The sequence below is a fragment of the Polypterus senegalus genome, chromosome 1 (assembly GCF_016835505.1).
Source record: "Polypterus senegalus isolate Bchr_013 chromosome 1, ASM1683550v1, whole genome shotgun sequence".
NCBI classification, from domain to species: domain Eukaryota; kingdom Metazoa; phylum Chordata; class Cladistia; order Polypteriformes; family Polypteridae; genus Polypterus; species Polypterus senegalus.
This window is the reverse complement of record NC_053154.1, coordinates 329754727-329774263: the sequence shown is the minus strand read 5'-3', so window position 1 is coordinate 329774263 and position 19537 is coordinate 329754727. Positions and strand designations below refer to the sequence as shown.

The following is a 19537-nucleotide window of genomic DNA, read 5'->3' as shown; positions in this document are numbered from 1 at the left end:
TCCCGCGCGGTGCTTGATTGTTTGCTTGTCTCTGTCTCTCTCACTCTCTCTCTGACATTCTCTGCACCTGACGGAGGGGCTGTTTGCAGAGGGGCTGTTTGCACAGAGGATATTTGCACAGAGGATACGGATGCTCCTCTAAAAAATGCTGCTTTATCGCGGTGCTTCAGCATACTTAAAAGCACGTATTGATTTTTTGATGGTTTGCTTTTATCTCGCTCTCTCTCTCTGACATTCTCTGCTCCTGACGGCGCTCCTTTAAAGAGAAGATATGTTTGCATTTTTTTAATTGTGAGAAAGAACTGTCATCTCTGTCTTGTCATGGAGCACAGTTTAAACTTTTAACTAAAGGGTGTTATTTCATGTCTAGAGGGCTCTAATAATGTTAACAGTGTGGGAGAGTTTATAAGGGCTTAAAATATATAAAAATAACCATAAAACATATGGTTTCTATTTCGCGGATTTTCATCTATCGCAGCCCCCGCGATCGAGGAGGGATTACTGTATACTGAAAGTTGTCATTCAGTTATTTTTCTCTTAACTTGTAATACTAGACACTTACGTTATATGTAGGAGGGAATATGGAGAAGAAAATACTATTTAACTGAATAGGGCATGTAGGTGATATTGTTATAAATTAAGGGTGGCATGAGTTGCAAGTTCTTGTTCTTGTTTTTTTTTTTCTTTCTTCATGCTATGTGTTTGGAAAGTGCCACCAACAAAGGTATACTCCACCAACTCATCTGGAGTTGATGTGAGCTGGCATCTCTGTAGAATGCTTTTGAGACCCTGATTAGCCCATTCCTTGATTTTCTGAGGCTGTTCTTATAGACCATGGCATAATTAGGCATAATTAAATATTAGAAGGATGACCCTGTATTACTCATTCATTAATGCAAGATCATCATTTCATCTCCATTTTTTTCAGCATTTCAGCAGGTTAGTCCTATTTGCCTTTTCCAGATTAGAAGCTGAGGTAATTTTAAGAACTTGGCTCTACAGAGGCCACATCTGGCACAGAGTCAATCTGGGGCTGTAATGGATGTGTGCCAGAAAAGGCCCGGATTTTAACAAAATTGTTTAATGCTGGTCCAGCTCTGGTTTAAATCTGGCCCAGGTAAAAAATCCTGATCTGTGCAGGTATTGAACCGTTGTGCAAAAAGACACTGGACTAGGTCTGTATGCCAGATCTGGTCCCGATGTTATAGTATATCTGGAACTGTGTCCATTTGCTGTCTGGGTTTGAGTGAGACATGGTGGGTAAAGATGGAATATGAAGCAAAACTGGAAAGAACAAAGAAGAGAACAATCAGCTGGACTTGTGGAGTGTCACGTGTTGAGAGAAAGATGAATACTGAGTTAAGAGGAAGACTTGGTGTGAAACGTATCCCTGGTTCTTGCTAGGTGGTGCACTCTGAAGCCTCCTGTTTTGCCAGTAATGACCTCACCTTATCATCTGAAACTGCTTTTCCTGGTGAGGGTCGCAGCGGTAGCAGGATGGCACCAGTAAATGACCATGTTCACCATACATTGCTGAGGATTACACTAGGAGCTGAAGTATTCGACTGACCCCAGTCATCCTACAACGGTCTTGCTTCTCCATACCCGTGTGATCCCCTTGGCAAAGCAGCATTCAGAAGTGACAAGACAAGAATTCAAGAGCACATAACAATCCCTTTATTTGCAGAGAATCTAACAGTTGATTTGCTGAGGGATGAAAAAAGAGTGACCTACAAATACTGAGAGGTCAATATTAATTCTTAAAGTTGAAAAAAATCATAATCCTGGCTGGAAGTTTCAATTAGCCAACAGCACCCCTTGGGACACAGACACTGTCAGGGTCGTTCTCATTCACCAGCTTGTGAGTGCAGTCTTTATTCACGACAACTTTACAGGATTCAGGGAGACCAAAATAACGAGGAATTCTGTTAAAAGACAAGAAACCATAGAGTTAAAGCAAAATGCATAAAGCATTGACAATAAGCACGCCGTTTGATATAGTGTCTGCTTACAATATTTCTACAGTTGACTCTTGGATGGGGACGTGTGTACCCTCAGGGTTACGGAGTGAATCAATGACTGGGATTGGACCAGTAGTCACGTGATCCGGTATGGCGCCTTTCCTAATACAGGCTAATACAGTGGAGCACTTTAAAAAAACTGATGAAAACACATTATTTTAACATGGCCTTCTCATAACTTCAATTCATTATAATAACTATTCATGGTGGCTCTGAAATCTGTACTAACCCCTACTCTCTCTTCTGTTTCTTTTTCCAGTGTCTTTTTGGTGGTGGCGCATCTACTCAAAGCACCGTGATGTTCCAACAGTGATGGATTAAAAGCCAGAAGTCTGCATGACCATCATCATCAAGAGCGTCCATGAGAACCCTAACTACAAAGAGGACTGTTTCATTTATTAGGTAGAATGCCCAGAGGGGACTGGGTGGTCTCGTGGTCTTCTAACCCCTGGAGATTTTATATTTTTCTCCAGCCGTCTGGAGTTTTTTTTTGTTTTTTCTGTCCTCCCTGGCCATCGGACCTTACTCTTATTCTATTTTTGAAAATGTGCTATATAAATAAATGTTGCTGTTGTTTCCAGAATAACGAATTGCCTCAGATGCGTTATATGATTATAGTTCATTGCAGTTGTCTTCTGCCTTTTAAAAACCAGGATGCATGGAGCAACATGGCCCATTGGAATGAAATATCAGAAAAGAGATCTCTTTAATATCTTTCTGGCTTCTCTTAAACTATAACGAGATCAGGAAGAAATAAAATTAAGACATTTTGTTTTGTCTCATGCTTCTCAGATTTATCTCCCCAGTGCTCTCATGAGTCTCTGCAAAGTCACACATAAGGGCTCAGATTTTCCAAGTAATTTCTTGATATTTCTTTATGCAATCGTAAATTATTTGCATTGTGTGCTCAGTAATATACGGTGAAGTGTACGGGCAGTTGTTGCTGGTAATAAAACACTTAGCCTAAAGAAAAGGCAGGCAGTGTGGTCCAGTGGTTAAGGCCTTGCTCCTCAAATGTTGATGTTGTGAGTTCAAATCCCACTACTGACACCATTGTGTGATGTTGAGCAAGTCACTTCAGCTGCCTGTGTTCCTAGTGCTGTGAGGAAAAGAGCCTGACATAGCACACGGCTGTGAAGAACATTAGTGCTTTTACATGATGCCAAAGACATGAAATTCTCATGAGGGTGATGGGGGGCTCAACTTCAGACCAAGCTGTCAACCACTACATGCACTTTTTAAACCAGTTTACCTGACTTCAACCGCCATTCTTTTATCTTTTCCACTAACTTGTGTCACACACGTGCGAATAGGAAGGAGCTGTATGGACCAAGTGAATTTAATTCCAAGCCAGCCCAGGGGGTGATGGGGTGCATTAAAACCTTCTTCTGTTGTCTATGCAGACCAAAAACAGAAAAACCTGCTTGAATCAACCCTGGAGACATCACTTCCGGTTCCCCTGTGTCACTTCTTGTCTGGACATTTAAAACTGCCATCTTCTTCAACCCTCCTCAGTTTTTATTTGGACTCCATCAGAGACACTTCGGTCTCAATTTCAAAACCCATTGCACAAGGGAGAATATACGGGTGGCTGCCCCAAACCTTTTTAAGTGTGTCGAGTCTGATCATTTCACACTTAATTGTTGAAATTTGAAAAGAAAAGGCATTTGCGTTTCAATTCATGTTAAAGGTGGCCATCATCATGGGTGGAAATGTTCCAGAGGATAAAGAAGTAGATTCTCTGATTAAGTTATGAAAAAATGTTTCACCCTCAGGGCAGTTCTGTAGCACCCCAACTGTAATCCTACCAATCTGAACCCAACGCTGCCCAGAGGTGAATAACCTCCTGTGTGCAGAAAGACCAGTAAGGCCCATCTTCTCACACTTACGGAAGCAGCAAAAGTATGTTTTCCTGTCCCATGCAAGAACGTAGAGAGCGAAAGAATTGTTTGGTGCCAACAATAAGCCTGAAATGCTTATTTTCTCAAAAATAACCTGAGAATAAAAGTGCAATTGATATCATTAAGTTTCGTGCTTTGTTAGAATTATTTTACTGTAGAATATGTGGAGGATTGGTACATGTTTTTTTTTTTGTTTTGAACACATTTTTAATAGATCTTTCCTCCCACTGCCACCTTCTCCCAATGACCTGTCTACCTACATCATCACCTACGACTACAACAGCTCCTACCAAGTCAACCGGAATGGCTAGTGACAAGTCCACCTCTGATCATCAGTGTCGACTGTCCACAGCTGAAGTCCAAGTAAGGAGACAACTGAGGAAGCTACACACAGGAAAAGCTGCAGGAGTAGATAGGGTCAGTCCTCGAGTTCTTAAGGCCTGTGCTGGCCAGCTTTGTGGTGTCCTCTGTCACCTGTTCAACCTGTCCCTAATCCTTCAGAAAGTGCTGCCTCTGTGGCACAAATCCTGCATTGTTCCTCTTCCAAAGAAGGCAGGAGCCTCCTCACCTAATGACTACAGAGCAGTGGCACTTACATCTCACATCATGAAGACCTTTGAGAAACTCCTCCTGCACTATAGGAGTCCTCTGGTGGTAGACCACTTGCACTGCTGTCTGCTTTACTCTTCACTCTGTACACCTCAGACTTTAAATATAACAGCAGGTCATGTTACTTGCAGAAATTCTCAGATGATTCAGCATTTATGTGACTGTAGAACTCAGATGGAGAACTTTGTTTCTTGGTGTAAAAAGAACTGTCTGCAACTTAACATCAGCAAAAATGGAATTGGTTATTGACTTTCACCGCAACAAAAGCCTCTATGTCTGGTTACTGTTCAAGGAGTGGATGTAGTGGTGGTGCACTCCAACAAGTACTTGGGGGTCCACGTCAACGATAGGTTAGACTTGTCTCATAACACAGAGAAACTACATAAGAAAGGGAAGAGTGGACTCTTCTTCCTTAGGAGACCAAGGTCCTTTAATGTTGGAAATGACATCCTTTACATCTTCCACAGCTCTCTCAAGGCCAGTACCATTTCCTATGCTCTAGTGTGTTGGGCTGGTAAAATCATTTCAGGAGAGTCCCACCGAATCAACAAGCTAATTAAAAGGGCAGGCTCAGTTATGGGATGCACTCTGGACCCCCTGGAGGTTCAGGCAACAGAGAGAATTTAAACAAAACTAAACGCCATCATGACCAATGCTGCACATCCTCTCTCTGATACACCAGCAGTGAGGACTTTCAGCTGACAAATCATTCAGCAGAAGGGTGTCAAGAAACACAACTGGGGTTCCTTCATACCAACAGCAATACATCTGAATTTGACCTCATACTGGCACTGGGACTGACAACTCTAAATTTTCTTTCTTCTTAAAGTTTTTCTCCTTTGAAAGTCATTCTTAGGTGTGTTCAGTCCATAAGTCTGTATGTGGATATATGTATTTATCCATCTGTCTATCTAGTTATGTATTTATTTATTTAAAGTGTTTTTGTAAAACATCAAATTTCCCCCTGGGGACAAATAAAGAGTTGTGTTTTGGGAGTGCTGTTACGCCCCCTAGTGGTCACACAGCATGTTCCTTTTTGAGGGTGTAGCAAGCTGGACCTGCTTTACTCAAATGTTAATGCCATTAAATGCAAACCAGAGGTTCATCTGGACAGGTCTGACCATCTTACTGCCACCTCTAAGCCTGTTATTGGCAGCAGCTCTCCATCATGTAAGGCAGTAGTTCTTATGTGTGTTTGAGTGGATGCTGTTTGTTTATCATAATTGTGGCACACGGCTGGGGGTGGTACCCAGCCGGGACGCCCAGGAGGACCGGAGGAGGGCTCGCGCCTCCTCCAGACCACGAGGGGGCGACCGCCCTGGTTGCACTGGGGACCACGGGTGCAGAGCTTGGAAACTCAGCCCTGTAGGGGCCCATGGTCACCACCAGGGGGCGCCCTGCTGCCTTCGGAGCCCTGGACCTCAGCACTTCCGCCACACCAGGAAGTGCTTGGGGGGAGAACACTGGGGACACCCAGAGGGCTTCTGGGTGCACAGCCAGCACTTCCGCCACACAGGGGAGTGTCCACGGAGGAGTGTCGGGAAGCACCTGGAGCTCATCCAGGCTTGTATAAAAGGGGCCGCCTCCCTTCATTCGATGACTGGAGTCGGGTGGAAGTGGATGGGAGTCAAACGAGAGAGGAGTGGAGGCGGCCTGAAGAAAGGCACTGGAGGGAGAGGCCTGGAATTTGGGGGATTGGTGCTGGAAACACTGAGTTGTGCACCCTTATATTGTAAATATTATTAGTAATAAATGTGTGAGAAAACGTTGTCCACCTGTCTGTGTCTGGGGCAAGTTCCACAAATACTTATATATTTTATTATCTTAAGCGTCTGTAATTTTTAATTTCTGTTCGAGACAAATAAAGTATCTATCTATCTATCTATCTATCTATCTATTATATAGTGTCTTATCTATCTATCTATCTATCTGTTATATAGTGCCTGACATATCTATCTATCTATCTATCTATCTATCTATCTATCTATCTATCTATCTATCTATCTATCTATTATATAGTGTCTTATCTATCTATCTGTTATATAGTGCCTTATCTATTGTGGTGGATTTTACTCCGGCCCTCACCCCCTGGCCGCTAGGAGGAGCTCTCCCGAGAGCATACACGGGCCCCAAATTCCAGCAGGGCCTCATGGACTATGTGGTTTTTATACACAGCCCTGCTGGATACCTTGGGGGCCACTGGGAGTCACTGTCGGGAGGCCAATGGACTCATTTGGGCACCATGACCCGGAAGTTCGTCACAGGAAGAGCGACGGGCTTCCGGGGTGAAGAAAAGTACTTTTTACCCTGACCCGGAAGGAATAAGGACTTGTGGAACTGTTGGGCAGAAAGACTTCCGGGTCAGGAGGAATAAAAGGACTCTGGGAACTCCCAGACAACGAGCTGAGCTGGGTGGTAGGAGGGCAACGCGTCTGGGAGTGGAGGATTGTGATTTATTGGTTTATTGTATTGTTTATGAATATAGTGGAGTGGAGGGTGCTTGGTGCACATTATTATAATAAATATAATTATTGTGGCAATTTTACCAGGTGTTTGGCGTGGTACCTGAGGGTTCAAGGGAGCACTACTGCCCCCTACTGCGACACTATCTATCTATCTATCTATCTATCTATCTATCTATCTATCTATCTATCTATCTATGTATTATATAGTGTCTTATCTATCTATCTGTTATATAGTGCCTTATCTATCTATCTATCTATCTATCTATCTATCTATCTATCATAAAGTGTCTTTTATTATCTCTTTATTATATAACTAGCTGTGTTAGCCCGTGCTGTAAAAAGCTCCTAGAACCCATGGATTCTGGCACTTCAATCAATAAGCACATCGGTTGTCTATTAGCGGCTAAGCGAGTTTCTCTCATCTCAGAGGTTTCATTTTACTGATGTGCTCACCTGTGTTGTCTATCAGCGGCTAAGTAAGTTTCTCTTTTCTCGGCGGTTTCACTTTGGTGACGGGGTGGGTTTCTTTGAGCTTCATGTTGTAGCCTCGCACTTCCAGGCCGTACAGACAAACACACACTTCCACTTTTGATGTTTATATATAAGATGACTTATCTATCTGTTAATTATATTATTTGTCCTAAGGGTCTGTATCATCATTTTTCACATTTCTGCTGTTGTGCCCATCTACATTTTCCCTTTTTATTAATAAAGTTTATCTAGTCTAATTGAAAATAAGGAAAATGAAAAAAGAATTAGCTTGGTTAATATAACTTTTTCCACATCACAGTTTCATTATTAAGCGAATGTCTAATCACTTAGCATCTTAATTACTCCAAATATGGATTGTTAAAAATGGCAGCCATATTTACAGTTCAGGTTTGCACAGAAAGCAGAGGCAGTGCTTGATTATTTTAAGTGGGTCCAGACCTCCACTGCTCCGTGATTCAGCAGCTCCACTGGACAGCCAATTGGTTCGCAGATTTTGGTCACCTGGTTTACTTGACTTGAGTCAGATAACACTCCCCCAACCCTAATCTTCACCATAGTGTACGTACAATATAAAATGACAGCCCCCTCAATGGAGCGAAGCTCTGGAGGTCTGCAGGTATACTCTGTTAAGTTTTTTGGTGAGTTGCCTTTTTGACTGAAGCTGGGGCATTGAGAAATATTTTAAGCCCACGCATCAAAGGAGAAAGAAGGTGACTTACTGACTGCAGCAACCTATTCCATGTTTTAAGCATTTACATCTGTTGCAGTCTTTGTCATTCCAAGCATTGCCAATTTGGTGGATGGTGCCTTCAGCATCGATGCAACCTGAAAAGAGCAACAGAATCGCTTTCCATTTGCTATGATCCACCAAAAATTTTGACTTTAGATCAACATTAATTCATAATTTTTAATCGACTAAAATGTACCAATTACATATTTATTCATATTTATAAAACATTTCTCAACCAATAAATGTATGTTACTGTCCCAGGTCAAGAACAATCAGTAGATGGGATGAACTAACTTGTGTGGTCACATAGAGAACCACTTTAGAAGGACCAATCAAGCAGATCTCAGCTAGCTTGGCACAATTACCATCACAGGGCTTTAAACGCAATGAAATAACCGTCTTGTGGTGCTATCATCTCACAATGCTTGGGTTAGGGTACAACCTACATGAACTTTGCATGCTTGTCCATGTTTATATGTGTTTATTTCTGCAGTTCCAAAGTTTGCAGCTCAAAATTAAACTTACATGATTATGTGTATGAGTGATGTAGTGATGATGGAGGCTGCTTCCCTTTTGGGGCCTGCAGGGGGTACACAAGGACCCCAAACCTGACACAGACAAACGCAGACACAAGTTCAAGCACAACACAGGCCGTTATTTGGCTGTGGGAAACTCTTCTCAAATGTTTCCCACCCAAGCACAGTCCACAAGCACAATAATACAATACAGCACTTTCTTTCCTTCTTCTTGTCTCTCAGTCTCTTTCTCTTCTGCCCTCCTCTCCTCCCAGCAAGTGTCATCCTCTCCCTTTCATGTCTGGCTCCTGGAGCAGTGGCAGCGGGCTTATTTTATCCTGCGACCCGTAGAACTTCCAGTGGTCCATTAACGTGGTCCAAAAGCACTTCCGGGTGAGGCGGAAGCTTGACAAAGCAGGGCTCCGCAGTCCCTGCAGCACCCCCTAGAGGCACCCATGGAACCCAGCAGGGTTATGCTGAACTCTCATTGAGCCCTGTGGGAATCTGAGGCACTGCTGCAGCCCTGGGGGGCTGCCATCTAGTGCTCCAGGGGAGGTAGTGCCCAGGCCCTTCCACTATAAAGGCATCACGGTAAGGTCCCCAGCCATTCGCCACACTTCTTTGCTTTTATATATCTGTTTATATATCTGTTATATATAAGTTTAGTTTGAGTGGATTAATGTAAGATATAACTTGAGGCAAAAAAATTAAATCCCCCCATTTCAATCACACCCAGTGCAGCACTGAAGTTTAAAGAAGAAAAGGTCCTTACCGTTAGGAAGCCTACCAGTCGTTGTATCAAGAACACGTGGAAGAACGAAACAAAAGCCTTGGCATAGCGTGGCAGTAGCCAACAATCCCAGTGCAAGGCACAAGAAGATGTTCTGTAAGAGACAGAGGAGGATAAAGTTAAGTACCAGATGACGTCTACCCTGTCTCACCTGTTAAGTTTTGCAACCTCAGACTTCAAATTTTTAGGCTTCACATAAGTGGCATGTAATGCCAAGGTCCTCAGATTTACCAGTATTGTTGTAGCTTCTATCGTTTCACTTTGCCAACTCCCATATCCTGCCTTTAGCCACTTATTTGCTGCCCTACCCAAGTTGGCTTTTTTTATTTTGTTAGTGCAGTTAATACTGTTAATACAGTTTCAGTAATCAAAATATTTAAAGTTATAAATTGCTTTGCAAACATTTTATGGAAGTTCTCGATATGAAAGGCCTTTAAGGTTTCATGTCGTGTCATGTCAGGTCAGAATTTATTTAAAAAGCACATTTACAACAGCCAAAACTGGACCAAAGTCCAAAGAAGCGGTTAATATACATATATATGTACAGTATATATATTGTGAGGGTTGGCCAGCATTCTTACCCAGCTGGGATGTCCTCGAGATAGAAGAATGGGGGAGACAGCATGAATGGGTAGATGGCAGTCCCCTGGGTTAAAACAGTGCCATGGTTTCCCAAAGGGCATCTTGGGACTTGACGTTTGTCAAGTATCAAGTCAATGATACTTGTGAGCTATTGATCTGGTCAGTTAAGTAGCAGAGTGGGTTGTTAATCAGTTTCAGCTTCTTTGGTGAAACAGAAACAGACTTCAAGAGGGTGGCCTGAGGGCCCGACGTCCTCTAGTGGGCCCTGTGCTCACTGCCCACCCGGCACCATTGAGCTCGATTGGCATTTGCCATAGAATACCAGAGTTGGCAGGTCCACCACGGGCACCCTGTGCTTTTCACAGATGAGAGCAGGTTCACCCTGAGCACATGTGACAAACGTGAAAGGGTCTGGAGAAGCCGTGGAGAGCGTTATGCTGCCTGTAACATCGTTTAACATGACCGGTTTGGTGGGGAGGCATATTCATGGAGGGGCACACAGACCTCCACAGGCTAGACAACGGCACCTTGACTGCCATTAGGTATCAGGATGAAATCCTTGGACCCAATGGCGGACTCTGTGCTGGTGCAGCGGGTCCTGGGTTCATCCTGGTGCACGACAATGCCCGGCCTCATGTGGTGAGAGTATGTACAGTATACTCCCCCATAACTGTAATATCCTCCTATAATATACTAATATTACTAAAAACATGTGCATTGAAATTACTGTCTGCTTTGGGGGGTCTATAGCACACTCCTAAAATGAGGCCATTTTCCATAATGCTATCCATTTGAATCCAGACATCCTCACTAAGATGTGGCTGTCATGGTTAAGCCAGAATTCTCCCTTTGGCTGGTGTTCAAAGTTGTGTTTCTTGTTTGTCTTGTTTAATTTTATATCATTTGTTTGTATCAATGTTTATTTTATTTATTCTGTATGTTATTCTATGTATAGGGTGGTCCATATCTAATTATGCAATTTTCAATACGCTATAACTTATTAAGTTTATTACATAGAAAATCACCTGAAAAATCCCGGACCATCGAGAAGTGTGCAAACTGACGACATGAAGAATTGTTTTTCACGCCGACATGGAATCGTCCCCACATAAATCGAAGTCTTCCAGATGATCTGGATCTACATAATTAGATCTGGACCACCCTGTATTGGTTGGTAAATGGGAATGGCCTAGTTTACATCCCATGTGCTTTTGTGAGTGATTCCCTCCACTGTATTTATGGCAGGGCCTTCCATGGTTCATTTCGAGTGCACTAGGGAGTGGAGAGTATTGTATCTGTGCCTTGTTATTTCTTTTGATTTTCTTGATTTTTGAACCTCTGCTCTGTTTTGGACAATGATTTTTGGATTCTGTTTTGGGACTTTGTTTGCTTAATTGCCCCGCCTTTCAGGCAATTTCTTTGCGTTCTTCAGAGCTTTTGGGCTTACACAGCCTTTAGTTAAAATAGCCCTTTTATTTTATAAAGATCATTCATAACCCTTTCGGCGTCTAGTCATAGTCTGTAACAGTTTCTAGTTTTTCTAGTTCAAGTTTTTCTCTAGTGGGCAATTATAGGAAGTGTTTTTGGTACCTGTGCTTTTGAGACTCCTGAGTCACAATGGTGTCTTACAATCTAACTGAAGAAAACATGCATTCAAATTCTGTTTGAAATAAACCTTCTTTTCTGTTCTGTCTATCCTTCCTAAACAATGTGTATAGATAGATAGATAGACAGATAGATAGATAGATAGATAGATAGATAGATAGATAGATAGATAGATAGATAGATAGATAGATAGATAGATAGATAAGGCACTATATTGTATAACAGATAGATAGATAGATAGATAGATAGATAGATAGATAGATAGATAGATAGATAGATAGATAGATAGATACTTTATTAATCCCAAATGGAAATTCACATAAATATGTATAATAATAATAATAATAATATAATAAATATAATAATAATATACATAGCGTATCTTTCTATGTTATACTCATCCCCATCTTGTTATTTAGCCAGGTTTTCATTATTGCTATAATATCATAATTATGCTCCACTACATACAACTCCAACTCACTTGTTTTATTTTTGATACTTCTAGCATAAAGGCAAGCTATTTTTAATGTGTTACTCATTTAACTTTTGTATTTAAACATTGATTTAGAATTTATATAAAACTTTGAAGTAACCTCTTTTAACTGGTTGTTACAGTACATCTTTTAGTCCATTCATTATCCTAACCAGCTTATGCAAGGCAGGCTCACAGGGCATCTGACGTCTATCCCAGCAGTCACTGGGCAGGAACAACACCTGGACAGATCACCAGTCACACCATTGACACACCATTGAGTACAAAAATAGACATAAAGTCCTCCATATAGCGACGCTCGAGGAGTCAAGTTCTTCAGAAGACAGCTTGTTCAGTTTTCTGAAAGGGGCTTACAAGGAGTTGTGTTAATCAAGCAGCTCAAGGGGAACAGATTGACCTGAAGCTATCCGGATATCTGTAATTGTGATTGTACACATCTTTTAATATACTTTATGATGTCAGGTCAGATCACATCGGTGAGCAGGCACTGGCACAGCACGTTGCTGCACGCACCACACAAAGAAATAGTTTGGGTATCCCAGGTGGCAACCCTCCAAGGCAGACATGTGGTCCAGTCCCACCCTCCAGAAATGACCATCAATCTGCCGCAGCCAGGGGTTACATGTGTGTCCCCTTGGCCTTGTCTAGCCACTTGGGTCCTCAACAAGAGGCCATAAATGTTATAGCTGACGCTCCCTCACAATGCAGGTAATGTGCCTCATTTGGGACTCTGTGAGCAACCACTCGTTCAACACAAAGTCAGACCAACGGTACTTAAAGACGCAGTACCAAAGGAGTCCAGTCTTTGTCTCAAGTCACTGGATAGCGTCCATGTCTCGCAACCATATAGCATGACAGGAAGCACCAGGACTCTAAAGACTTGGACCTTCGTCCTTTTGCTTAGATATTGGGAGCGCCACACACCCCTTTCCAGCGACCTCATGACCCCACCATACTCTCCCAATCCGTCTACTTACTTCATAGAAAGAGTCACCAGAGACATGAATGTCACGAGGTCGACACTCTCAACGCAAACAGACACTCTGCTGATGGCCGTGCCCAAGAGGTCATTAAAGGCCTGGATGTTGGTTTTTATCAGGACACTCACAAGCCCAGACACACAGACTCCTCACTCAGTCTCTTGAGAGTCCGATCAGAGCCTCCATTGACTCCACGAAGATCACAGCATCGTCAGCATGTACAGCCGAAAACTTAATAATATTTTATATATAACTTTATAATATGCAGGTCAAAATACCCCAAATAGTGGAGCTTCACCATCTTTCTGTTCAATGTGGTTTATGCTGCTGTTCATTTATTAAGCTGTGCTAGTCCCCAGTAAAGTGTTTGTTTTGTATTTCATCAGAAAAACTGTTATTTTTAGAGTAATTGATGATTTCTAATGCTTATATAAATGAATGCAGCTTTATGAACCATTAAACACAAATGAGAGTTTCTGCACTTACCATCTCAAAGGCGTTTGCTGTTTCCAAGGGGTTAGCATAAGACTGCAGACTAAGAGCATTTATATAAGGTGCAGTTTGGATGTCACACCCTGCTGTTCACATTTTTTAAAAAGTTTTGAAACCGTAATTCAGTGAAACGGGAAGTCTGTGATTACTCGATGATTCTGCTTGTTCATCTTGCATTCCGGTTGTTGTTTGTTCCCTTGTTATGTGGATACCCGTGAAGAAGTAAAAAGAGAAAGGTTAACATGTCACAACACACAAGTGGCATACACCTGAGTAGATTAAAATGTCTGCAGTAGAGGTTGCCCCATACAGAAAGTTAGTTTTCAAAAACTGGCAGAAACCTCCAGTAGCTTGGATTCTTCAGACCCGGGGGTGACAATGACAATTAGCAGTGAGGTCACCGACACACAGAAGACATGGAAAGACGTGACGCCGTCTCACACAAACCCACATTGCTGTCTTTTCATGGCTTACAAAGTATCCATCCTTCATCTTGGTTTTCTTTAGGCCACTGCGCCAACTTGTTAGAATTCATCGCCCAAGAGTAGACCTGATCTAGGTGTTATGAGCCCAGATGTTTCATTTCTGTGTCCCTGGTATCCTGCATGTAACTAATTGTTTGACTGCCCTGACCTGCTGTTTTCACCTTTTAGTGCTGTTCATCTTTTCATCTAAGATGGTAGAACAGTTGGTGCTGCTGCTTGTTCACCTCAACAAACTGGGCTCATTTCTTGGCTTGGTCCTCTTTGTGTGGAGGTTAGACAATCTTACTCTGTCCATGTTGAATTTTCTTCATAGCTAATTTGAAGCTTTGGATTGTCCCTGTATAAGTGAGCATGGTGATGCCCCCCATGGCACCCTATCCAAGGCTGATTAATAATAGTAATAATAATAATAATTCTTTACATTTATATAGCTCTTTTCTAACTACTGAAAGCATTTTTCATTGGAAGTGGGGAGTCACTTCAACCACAACTAATGTGTAGCATTTACCTGAATGATGCAACGGCAGCCATTTTTGTGCCAGTACACTCCCCACATATTGGTTGTTAGGTGGTGAGAGAGCGATTAGAGACAGGGGATGATAATGGGGCCAGAATGACTAGGCTATGGAAGGCAATTTTGCCTGGACATCAAGATAGACTATGCTCTTTATAAAGGATGCGTAGGGATCTTTTATGACCGAAGAGAATCAGGACCTCGGTTTTACGTCTCATCTGAAGGACGGCGCCATATTTACAGCACAGTGTCCCCATTATTGCACTGGGGCATTAGGATCTACACACAGATTACAGGGTAAGAGCCCCCTGCTGGCCTCAACAACACCTCTTCCAGTAGCAACCCATGCTTTTCCTGGTTGGTCTCCCTTTTGAGTACTGGCTGGACCTGAACAGGCTTAGCTTTGGGGGGATGACCTGTTCTGAAGTGCAGGTGGTATGGCTGCTGTCTACTGCTTTGTATCCAATGATACCCTCCACAGCTGTCAGCTAAACAAAGCAAACAGACGAATGTTACTGTATCTTGTGCCCACAGCTTATTCCTTCAGTTTGTACAGAACATATAATCCACCACAACCCCTAATCCCCCAATAACCATTCAGCTCACTCTGTAATGCAGAAGTCACTCTTTGTTGGTGCCTCATTAGAAACAGCAATTGTCACCCAAGGGCACCATCTGTGTTTCTGCTCCTCCAGCCTGTGACTATGAAGGGTATGATGGCACGATATTATGGAATATCCAATGTTGTACCCTGGATCAATTTTATTTTGTTTATTGAATGTCTTTGCTATTTTTCAAATGTTGTCTTTTTATGCTTTTAAATATGCTCATAATATTGATTTGTCTTTTCTCAACTTATGTAAAATGGTGATGGACAGGTTGAAAGATGAGATTAGACAGGAGTCCCCGTAGACTATGATGTTTGCTGATGACATTGTGATCTGTAGCCATAGTAGGGAGCAGGTTGAGGAGACCCTGGAGAGGTGGAGATCTGCTCTAGAGAGTAGAGGAATGAAGGTCAGTAGGAACAAGACAGAATACATGTGTGGAAATGAGAGGGAGGTCAGTGGAGTGGTGAGGATGAGGGAGTAGAGCTGGTGAAGGTGGATGAGTTTAAATACCTGGGATCAACAGTACAGAGTAATGGGGATTGTGGAAGAGAAGAGAAAAAGAAAGTGCAGGTAGGATGGAATGGGTAGAGAAGAGTGTCAGGAGTGATTTGTGACAGACGGGTATCAGCAAGAGTGAAAGGGAAGGTCTACAGGACGGTAGTGAGACCAGCTTTGTTATATGGGCTGGAGACGATGGCACTGACCAGAAAGCAGGAGGCAGAGCTGGAGGTGGCAGAGTTAAAGATGTTAAGATTTGCATTGGGTGTGACGAGGATGGACAGGATTAGAAATGAGAACATTAGAGGGTCAGCTCAAGTTGGATGGTTTGGAGACAAAGTCAGAGAGGCGAGATTGTGTTGGTTTGGACATGTGCAGAGGAGAGATGCTGAGTATATTGGGAGAAGGATGGTAAGGATAGAGCTGCCAGGGAAGAGGAAAAGAGGAAGGCCTAAGAGGAGGTTTATGGATGTGGTGAGAGAGGACATGCAGTTGATGAGTGTGACAGAGCAAGATACAGAGGACAGAAAGATATGGAAGAAGATGATCCGCTGTGGCGACCCCTAACGGGAGCAGCCGAAAGAAGAAGAAGAAGATGTAAAATGATGTTAATCAATTAATTCCATTTGCTTTAACTATTTAATTTGTAAATATTGTGTTTTGGGATTAGTACCCCAAGAGGCAGAGCTTCCCTGACATCACCACTCCTGAGACTTCCCTCTGGCTATTGAAGAGCAGGTAATAAAAAGGAGCTCATGGATGGTACCACTGAAGTTGTTTGGGGACTGTGTAGGACAAAGGGGGCTTTGTTCATTTTACTAGGTTTTTAGTGGCATTCAAGGCTTGTTAAGACAGCAGATTTCACAGGGATTCAGACATCCAGCTGCAACCAAATGCATCCCTGAGTGAATGGCTGAACTGCAGCTCCACCGACACTTTGGTCAGCCCTGTACTTCATCTGAAAACAAAGGTGTAAATCAGAGATGAGCTGACCCATCTACAGAGACTCCTTCAGATAAAACATCTTCATTTTAGGCCTGTAAATGCAAACTGAACTCTGGTGGATGTGATGGGCAAAACAAAGCAGGATCCAATTCTGCAAATGGAAGTTCATTTTTTTCAATCACCAGAAATTACAACTTCCTTCAAAATGAGCTACACTCATCTCTTCTGTCTCTTTGGGTGAGCCAAAAGCTGAGAATCTGTTCTGTATGTGAGCCTGAAAGCTGATGACCCCACTCTCTGCAGGGCAAAAAGCTCACAAACTTTCTTTGGCCTAGAGTTTACTTTCCACAGAGCCTTGGAGCAAAAATTGTCCTGTCTCACCCAGAAGACAAGAAGTGGGTACACAGGCACCCCAGCTGGTTTGGACCCAGAAAAAATACCCAGCTGGGTGGCCAGTATAATGGAAGTACTAGAGAGACAACCAGGCAGGACTAAGGGATTCCCCGAGACAATAGGAGGCAGCTTCATTGGGCGATGTTACCTGTGTGGCTACACACAAGGCATTCTGGATATTGTAGTTCTGTAGAACAGCCTTGTTGTGCAGGGACTTCCGTTTGACCCAGTAGTACTTCCATCGGGCTGTGCACTAGCACTGGAAGTACAACCAGGTCCTTAATATAAGAAGACTCTCGACTTCATCCAGGGGACTCTGAGACGGGTTGAAATGGGACAAATCTCGCCTGGAGGTCTGGAGGAGAGGAAAGAGACATATAATAGAGGAATTGTGTATATCGAGAGCCATTGTGAACGTATTATTACTTATTTGGACCTGGGACTTGTGTTTGTGTGGTGGTTCCTGAAGTTTTAGGAGGCTGCAGTGCTCCCTGGTGGCCACAGCTATTTAACTCTGCCAAAAACTGATTATTAGTTAACTAATTAATTAAAATCAAGCAATCAGTTCTTCTTCTGACATTATACACATTTTCTTGCAATTGTGTGAGTTTATTTTTTCTCTCTATTCTCTGTTCTTCTAATGATCTGTCTTCCTACATCATCCCTACTACATTAACAACTCCTATCACATCAGCTGGAATGGCCAGTGACAAGTCCACCTCTGATCATTGGTGTGTGTTGTCCATAACTGAAGATCAAGTGAGGAGACCACTGAGGAAGCTACACACAGGAAAAGCTGTGGGACCAGATGGAGTCAGTCCTCGAGTTCTTAAGGCCAGTGCTGGCCAACTTTGTGGAGTCCTCTGTGACCTGTTCAGTCTGTCCATAAGGCTTCAGAAAGTGCCACTTCTGTGGAAAACATTGTTCCTGTTCCAAAGAAGAAACCATATCCTCTTTACCTAATGACTACAGACCAGTTCACATAATGAAGACCTTTGAGAGTCTGTCCCTGGACTACAGGAGTACTCTTGTGGTAGACCACCTGGGCCAACCATAGTTTTTCTATCGGACAACGTCTGGAGTGGAGGATGCAACTGTCTGCTTCACAAGGCTTATTCTCACCTGGACACAGCTGGCAGCACTGTCAGGATAACGTTTTTTGATTTCTCCAGCGTTTTTAATACCATCCAGCCATCCCTGTTAAGGGGTAAACTCAGAGACATGCAGGTGGATGAGCCTGTGGTGTCCTGATAATGGACTATCTGTTGAGCAGACTGCAGTTTGTGAGGCTCATGGATTGTGAGAGCAACACTAGAGCCTCACAAGGAACAGGCTTGTCTGCTTTACTCTTCAATCTATACACCTCTGACTAGAAATATAACAGCAGGTCATGTCACTTGCACAAATACTCAGATGATTCTGCACTTATGTGGTGATAAGGAGGCTCAGGCAGACTGTAGAACTCAGAAGGAGAACTTTGTTTCTTGGTGCAAGGAGAATTGTCTTCAACTTAACATCAGCAAAAAATGGAACTGGGTATTGACTTTCGTTGCACCAAAGAGCTTCTGTGTCCAGTAACTACCAGAAAGTGAATGTAGAGGTGATCCACTCCTACAAGTACTTGGAGCTCCATATCAGTAACAGGTTGGACTGGTCTCGGAACACATAGGAGCTATATAAGAAAAGCAGAGCAGGCTATTTTGCCTTAGGAGAATGTGTCCCTTTAATGTGGGAAGTGACATCCTTCACATCTTCTCCAACATTGTGATGGCCAATGTGATTTTCTGTGCTGATGTGTGCTGGGCTGGTACCATCACTTCAAGAGAGGCCCACCAAATCAACAAGATAATTAAAAGAGCAGGTTTAGTTATGGGACACACTCTGGACCCCCTGGAAGTAGTAGAGGAAGAAATAGTGAAAACAAAACTGAACACCATTATGAACAATGCTGCACATCCTCTCTCTGACACACTAACACTGAGGACTTCAGCTAACGAGTCATTCAGTAAAAGTGTGCCAAGAAATGCGACGGGGGCTCTTGATAACAACAGCAATATCTCTGTATAATTACTCAATGGGACTGGGACTGACAATTTAGAAGTTTTCTGCCTTTTTAATTTTCTAGCTTTATAGTCATTCTGGTGTGCGTTCAGACTAAAGTGTGTGTATATTTATTTATTTTATTTATTTACTTAGTTACTTATCTACCTATTTATGTATTTATTTATTTGAAGAGCCTCTTTAAAAAGCCAAATTTCTCACTGTGGACAAATAAAGCTCTATCTATCTATCTATCTATCTATCTATCTATCTATCTATCTATCTATCTATCTATCTATCTATCTATCTATCTACACTCTATTGCCAAACGTATTGGGACCCCCCTCCAAATCAATGAATTCAGGTGTTCCAATCA

General features: G+C 42.6%; 1 protein-coding gene across 1 annotated transcript; it reads right to left on the bottom strand.

Annotated features, from left to right (window-relative positions):
• Nucleotides 1–1654: 1654 nt before the first annotated feature.
• Nucleotides 1655–13773, bottom strand: LOC120516363 (beta-microseminoprotein-like). The gene is made up of 4 exons (XM_039737984.1): nt 13670–13773; nt 9506–9617; nt 8208–8313; nt 1655–1925 (listed from the first exon to the last, which is right to left on the bottom strand). The coding sequence occupies exons 1-4, from the start codon at nt 13670–13672 to the stop codon at nt 1802–1804; spliced, it is 345 nt and encodes a 114-aa protein (XP_039593918.1). The 5' UTR covers nt 13673–13773; the 3' UTR covers nt 1655–1801.
• Nucleotides 13774–19537: the final 5764 nt, after the last annotated feature.